Source organism: Capsicum annuum, chromosome 3, assembly GCF_002878395.1.
Source record: "Capsicum annuum cultivar UCD-10X-F1 chromosome 3, UCD10Xv1.1, whole genome shotgun sequence".
In the NCBI taxonomy this organism is placed as follows: Eukaryota; Viridiplantae; Streptophyta; class Magnoliopsida; order Solanales; family Solanaceae; genus Capsicum; species Capsicum annuum.
This window is the reverse complement of record NC_061113.1, coordinates 6,446,877-6,454,283: the sequence shown is the minus strand read 5'-3', so window position 1 is coordinate 6,454,283 and position 7,407 is coordinate 6,446,877. Positions and strand designations below refer to the sequence as shown.

Here is a 7,407-nt window from a genome sequence, read left to right as displayed (position 1 = left end):
AAAAAATACTATCATGCATGAATTTGGTGGGTTAAAATTTAACATTGTTAACCTATTTAAAGATTTTTTTATTCATTATCAAATAATTTTATAAAAAATATCATTAAATTAGTCTATAAATATTTTACTAGAAATGAAAAAGGATGCACCTTTTTTGTATTCACTTATGAATTGTAGGTGTAATCACAATTAATGTGCATGCCAACTCGAAAAAATAAATATTTAAAAGATAATTTCTTAAGAAAAAATTATAGTACATTAAATTGTCAGTGTAAAGAACTTTTACTACATTATATAAATATATTTATATGTAAGCTTTCATAAAAATTGAGATTTATAATCTTCAAAATAAGATATATAATACTCCACGTTTATTTCTTTTTATTTGCACAATTTGGGTTGTGCTTATATTTTTAAATATTTTGTCCTTTATCTTTCAAAAATAGTTTGAAGAAAATCTTCTTATTATGCCCTATTCAATAAATGTAATCATCATTGATTTGGAAAGATATATAAAATTTAATTAGGGGTATATTAGTGAAATTGCTTGTAATTTTATTGGAGTAAGAGACTAAAATGTGTGTCTAATCCAAAGAGCGCAAATAAAAAGGAACGAAGAGAGTGCGATATAACAAATAAATTAACCCGTATGTAAAATAACTTTAAACTACCATTAAGTAACATATATTTTTTTAATACCTTTAAAAAAAATTTAACATATATTTTTTTAATACCTTTAAAAAAAATTTAACTCCACCAATATCATATTAATTTTATTTATGCTCTATTTTTTTTATAGATAATTTTCAACCATCAATAACGTATCTTTAGTATTTCATATTATTTTATTATGAAAATGAATATTGATATATTTATATGGATAAGAACAGTATCTTATCTCCTTAATATAAACACACTATTTACTTTTATTTATATAGTATATTAGGTAAAAATATCATAGTATAAGAAAATATTGCACGTACGATTTTGTAAAAAATGTTAATATACTGAAACTTATAATTTTAATTTATCTTCTTGTATAATTATTAGATAAAATTAAAAAAAATAATATTAAAATTAGTTACTTAATTCAAGAAAATGTGTTTAACCTGATGTTAAAATAAGCATTGAAGCATATTATATTTTAATTTTAATTAGGACAATTTAAATAAGGTGTAGCAAGCTATTATTTGATTTATAAAAATAAAAAAATAGCTTTTTTAAAGTGTTATTTCTATCATCATTTTCTATCATATTTATTTAAAAATATTAATTTAATTTTTTTTGATAAAATAACTAAATATTGATAAATATATTTAAAACTGTAATATTGGACCCGTAAAATGGGTCCTTCATTATTTAGTATTGTTATATTTGAATTAATGAAATTTGCACAAGAATGTTTTAAATTGCTAATATGACACACACAAAATTTTGAGAGCCAATCAAATATTTAATGTTTTTAAAAAATTTTAAGTTGTTAATTCTTGTGATTAATATATTTTACATGTATTTTTTTTAAATATATAACAAATAAATTATATATATTTTTTTAGATATTTTAAGTTATTAACTATTGTAATTTATAATACTTTTTAGGGAAAAGACTCAAATATACCATCGAACTATCAGAAATTGCTCATTTATGCCAGCACGGACCCAATATATATTATTTTTTAGTCTTAATATATGTGACATAAATAAAATTTAGATAATGATTAGCCAATTATATTTTTAAAATTCTTTAATTTTTCAATTATTTATATTTATAATACTTTTTTCTATTCAATTTAAGTGACACTAATATAATTTTTATGAGTCAACAAAATGTTTCATATCTTTATAATTTTTTAAGTTGTTAATCATTGTGATTTATAGTATTTTATACCATTATAATTTTATAAGTTGTTAATTATTATGATTTGTAGTATTTTTAAAAAATATATAACATATTATTTTTTAAGATGCTTCAAGATGTCAACTATTGTAATTTATAATTCCTTTTATGTGATTTTCAAATAGTACATATTACTCTGCTTGTCCTAACTTTTGTAGCATTGATATTTAATTATATTTTTAACTATTCTAATTTAAGTGGCACTGGCATAATTTTGAGAGCCAATCAAATATTTTATATCTTTTAAATTTTTAAGTTGTTAATTATTATAATCTATAATACTTTTAAAGTATTTTTTTGGAATGTATAATAGGCTAATTTTTTAAAAGATATTTTAAGTTGTTAAATATTGTAATTGATAATACATTTTTTATAAATTTTAAATAATCTATGTTAATTTTCTTGTCCAAAATTTTGTGGCATTGATACTCAATTATATTTTAAAACAATTTAAGTTTGTAATTACTGTGATTTATAATACTTTTCTTCTATTTCAATTTAAGTGACACAATGCTAAGATGACCATGACAATTAATTAAGAGTGATATAGTAAAATCACGATTGAAGAATCAATGTAGACTTGTTTTGAATGAATTGTAATAACTAATTAGAAGCGATATAACTAAATTATCTAAGAAAATATAATTGATTATCAATGTCAAAAATTTTTGGATCAGGAGAGTAACGTATAGTATTATTTGAAAACTGTATAAAAAGTATTATAAATTACAATAGTTAACAACTTAAAATATTGCAAAATGATTTAATTTGCTATATGTTTTTTAAGAAATACGTAAAAAAAATTATAAATCACAAAAATTAACAGCTTAAAAATTTAAAGGTCAATCTGCCTGCTTTGGCACAACTTCATTGATCTTTTTCCTTGCCTTCATTTTTTTCATCCATTTTAATTTGTTTGTCTTATTTTTTTTAATTTGTTATATATTTCCAAAAAATATAAAAAAAATATTGTAAATCATAATAATTAATTAAATGGATCTCATATAAGATGTCAAGTTAATTTAACATTAAATATTATTAATTTTTAATACTTAGATGACTTTATACTAATTTATTAATATTAATTTTTACTATTAGATGACTTATAATAATTAATTAGTGATATAGTAAAAAAAAGGTCGAACCAGCTGAATTAGATATGTCAGAAATGTATGTTTTATTATTTAGTAAATATTATTAATTTTTCATAAAATTATCGAAATATCCTTGGTAGTCTTTAATAAGGACAAAAAGATATTTATAAAAAAATAGTACCATATATAATTTAATTACAAAGGTCTATATAAAAATATTATTAAAATAATACATGAGGACAAAACTAATAAATATAAGAAAAACAATATGCATGTTTAACCATTTTATTGCACAATAAAAATAAGAAAAAAACTAATAAATATAAGGAAATAGTCATATGCATGTATAACAATTTTATTTATCTTATATATAAGTGAAGGTTGGGGTCACTAAAATTACCAAAATACCCTTGGTAGTCACCCAATCTTCACTTATATATAGTAGTAAAGTAAAGTAATAATAGTAATAATAATAATAATAATACAATTACAATAATAATAGTAGTAGTAGTAGTAATATTAATAGTAAATAATAATAATAATAATAATAATAATAATAATAATAATAATAATATGGGTCACTAAAATTACCTAAATATCCTTGGTAGCCACCCCAACCTTCACTTATATATATATATATATATAGCAAAAATGTAAAGTGAAGACAAATAAAAAAAGTAATAATAGTAATAATAATAATAATAATAGAATAATAATAATAATAATAATAATAGTAATAGTAAAAAAATGAATATAATAATAATAATAATAATCTCTCTTAGTGATACACCAATAATATAATAATAATAATAATAGTAGCAGCAGCAATAGCAATAGCAATAGTAAAACAAAAATTGAATAATAATAATAATAATTATTATTATTATTTCTCTTATATATAAATGAATGATTGGTGTAGCCACAAAAAAATAAATTAGTGATGCACCAATCCTTCACTTATATACAAGAGAAATATAAGAAAAAATACATAATTAGTTCAACTATTTTATCACAAGTCTCCAATATCTAAATGATCATAATTTTTAATATGGGGAGACAGAGACATACGTCTTCCAATTACAACGATGCAGCTTAAAATTCTTTCTAAAAATCCTTTAGAAAATTTGAAAAGCCATGATTAAAATTTAGGGTGAGGTAAAAATTTTGTGGAATTCTAAGAAGCTAATATAACCATTGAATACATTTGTCACATTAAATTGTCTGGAGCCTTGGAGTAACCGGTAAAGTTGCTGCCATGTGGTGCACCGGGCTGCCCTTTACACTGAATTGTCTAAACGTTGATCGATTCAATTTTAAGACAGTCGTTATGCATTTTGTTTTATAATAGAACACAATGCATATGCAAAGAAATTAACGAACTTGAGATCAAGAGATTATAGTGATCAAAGCTTCCAACGTTCTTGTTTCACTAATTTTCTAATTAAATATCTTCTGTGTGTCCATTGGTGCATCTTTCACTGGGTAAAGTTATTTGGGTTTTGAATCCTTTCAGGTATGCATCATCGGTGTGTGGGGTACCGGAGGAGTTGGGAAAACTACTTTGGTGAAGAATCTGAACAACGAGCTCTTAAAGAATGTGCCAAGTTCCAAACTGTCTTTTGGCGTTGTGATATGGGTTACAGTGCCCAAACCGCCAATAGACGTAAGAAAGATTCAAGAGCAAATTGCCAGCAGATTAAACCTGAAGGTTGATAAAGAGGGAAGTGTAGAAAGCATTGCCGGAAAAATCTGTGAAAGGCTCAAGGAAGAAAAGAGTTTCCTTCTCATATTGGATGACGTTTGGGAAACTATAGATTTGGATGATGTAGGCGTGCCCCAACTTTCCGTGAGAAGAAAGATAATTATAACTTGTCGTTCTTTGGAGGTTTGTAGGCAAATGAGAACAAACAGAGAAATGAACATATTCACACTGGAAGAGGGCGAATCTTTGCAACTGTTTGTCAAAAATGCGGGAGATGTTGCCAATCTGGAGTATATTCAAACATTGGCAATGGATATTGCAAGAGAGTGTGGTGGTTTACCTTTAGCCATCACTGTTATTGGATCATCTATGAGAGGGAAGACAAGGGTTGAGCTCTGGCAAGATGCTTTGGATTCACTTACAAGGTCTAAACCTCATAGCAAAGTTGTAGAAGATAAGGTTTACGGTGTCATCAAGTGGAGTTATGATTCTTTAGAATCTCGAGATATTCAAAACTGTTTCTTGTATTGCTCGTTATATCCAGCAGCTATTCCGATAGATGATCTCATACATTGCTGGTGGGCGGAGGGGATCCTCAGTGAACATGACACTTATGAACAAGCCTACAACAGGGGAATCACGTTGGTTGAGAGTCTAAAAGATGCCTGCTTGCTAGAAGCCGATAAGATGGAGGACGAGGATTGTGTGAAGATGCATGACATGGTTCGTGATGTTGCTAGATGGATACCTAGTACCTCTGGGGATGAAGACACTTATGTTTTTCAAGCTGGAATTGGGTTGACTGAGATATCACGTATTACAATATCAACTTCTGTCAAGAGGATATCTTTTGTAAGTAACAAGATTGAATGTCTACCTGATTGCTTCACCAAATGTCCAAAGACAACATCTTTACTTTTGCAAGACAATCATCACCTTATGAAAATACCCCGGGAATTCTTTTTGGCATTTCCAGCTCTAAGAGTTCTGAATCTGAGTGGAACTGGTATTAGGGAACTGCCTTCTTCCATCAATAGTTTAAGTCAACTACGTGCTCTAATACTACAAAGTTGTCATTGGTTGAACCATTTACCAACCGTTGCTAATCTTCACAATTTGCAAGTGCTCGATTGTGAATTTACAGGGATACGTTGTCTGCCGCAAGGAATGGAAAATTTAACAAATCTGAGGCTATTAAATATATCGGGTAGCTGTCTTGGAGCGACCTCTTTTGATGAGATATCATCTCTACACAATCTGACTCATCTCTCGATTAGAGTGGATAGCTCATCATGTTTGAATGGAGATTACACCTGGACCTGGATGACTAGATTGAAAGGATTTCTCATTAAAGTTGGAGAAACTCCAATTTATGTGCCATACAAGAAGTCAATAAGGGCGATAAATGTCGCCGGGTGTGAAATTTTCAGTAACGGAGAGCTCTCAGGCATGTTGCAGTTTGCTTCAGATTTGTACTTGGACAAATGCATGGGTCTCAGGAAGTTGATTGCATACAACGCTTTTAATGGATTAAAATTACTAGACATAAAGGGCTGTTCTTGTTCTTTTGGACCAGTGGAAGGAGGAAGTGGACAATTTGACCCTTTGCCAAATCTAGAACATCTCGTCCTCCGTTTCGTAGAAAATTTAAAGAGTGTTTCTGATTTCGGTCAATATTTGGGTCTAAGATTTTCTAAATTACGCCAACTGGATATCGATATTTGTGAAAGTTTAACATGTCTTTTTAACGATGGTGGATCTTGTTCTGTGCCCAAGCACTTGGAAGATATTACAATTAGATGTTGTACAGATCTAGTAGACTTGTTTGTGCAATGCAGCTCAAGTGATCAGGCAACACTTATCAACTCAGAAATTCCAAGAGTTCGGAAGTTAAAGTTGGCCTACTTACCTGGACTAGGAGGAACGTTGGGGGAGCCACAGAGTATGTGGGAACACTTGGAGGAACTCATGGTGATCGGTTGTTATGGACTAAGGAAGTTGCCTCTCTCTATTCAAACCTCCAAAAACATCAAAATAATAGAAGGAGAATCATTCTGGTGGAGCGAACTGGAATGGGATGATGACAACTTCAAGTCGAATTTAGAGTGTTGTTACAAAAATAGGTATTCTTACTGATGACAGAAGGATGTTTTGGATTTATAAAAGGGTTATTTCACCTCTAGATTTAATGTTTTAGATTAAGTATTTTGATCAAAATAGCTTTTAAGCTATTTTTTTAATTTTTTTTTTTAAGTGTTTGGCAAGTTTCAAAATTGCTTAAAAAAATGCCAAAATTTACTTTTTATAAGCCTAACAAGTCATTGTATTTTGACCAACTAAAAGACATTTTTGTCCCTCAATGCTTCATATTTATGATGCTTAATGCTTGTATTAATTGAATATTTTTACTTTTCGTATTTATGTTTAATTTAACGCTAGCTATATCAGTACTTCTTTTGTATGAAACTTCTAATTTATGAAATATGAATTTTTATATATTATTCCCTTCTTTATTATATTCTTTTAAATTTGAACAATTATAATTGTACAATATATGAATTTCTCTAATAAAAAAAATAAATCATCAATCAAAATATATGGAGAATACTCATTGAAATATACAACTTCATGGGCGATTAGTGAATGATCCATCTATATTTCACGATGCAACATTTGTATTCACCAATGTATTAATAGTGATAGTCATTACTCAA

The 7,407-nt window shown here is 27.3% G+C and overlaps 1 protein-coding gene across 1 annotated transcript in view; it reads left to right on the top strand.

Moving 5' to 3' along the window:
* Positions 1 to 6,941, top strand: part of LOC107865710 (disease resistance protein At4g27190-like) — a 19,105-nt gene extending 12,164 nt beyond the window's left edge. Inside the window, exon 2 of the mRNA XM_047408104.1 lies at positions 4,505 to 6,941. Coding sequence (XP_047264060.1) covers positions 4,505 to 6,829 — 2,325 coding nt within the window. The 3' untranslated portion in view covers positions 6,830 to 6,941. The remainder of the gene's footprint in view (positions 1 to 4,504) is intronic.
* The last annotated feature ends 466 nt before the right edge of the window (positions 6,942 to 7,407 follow it).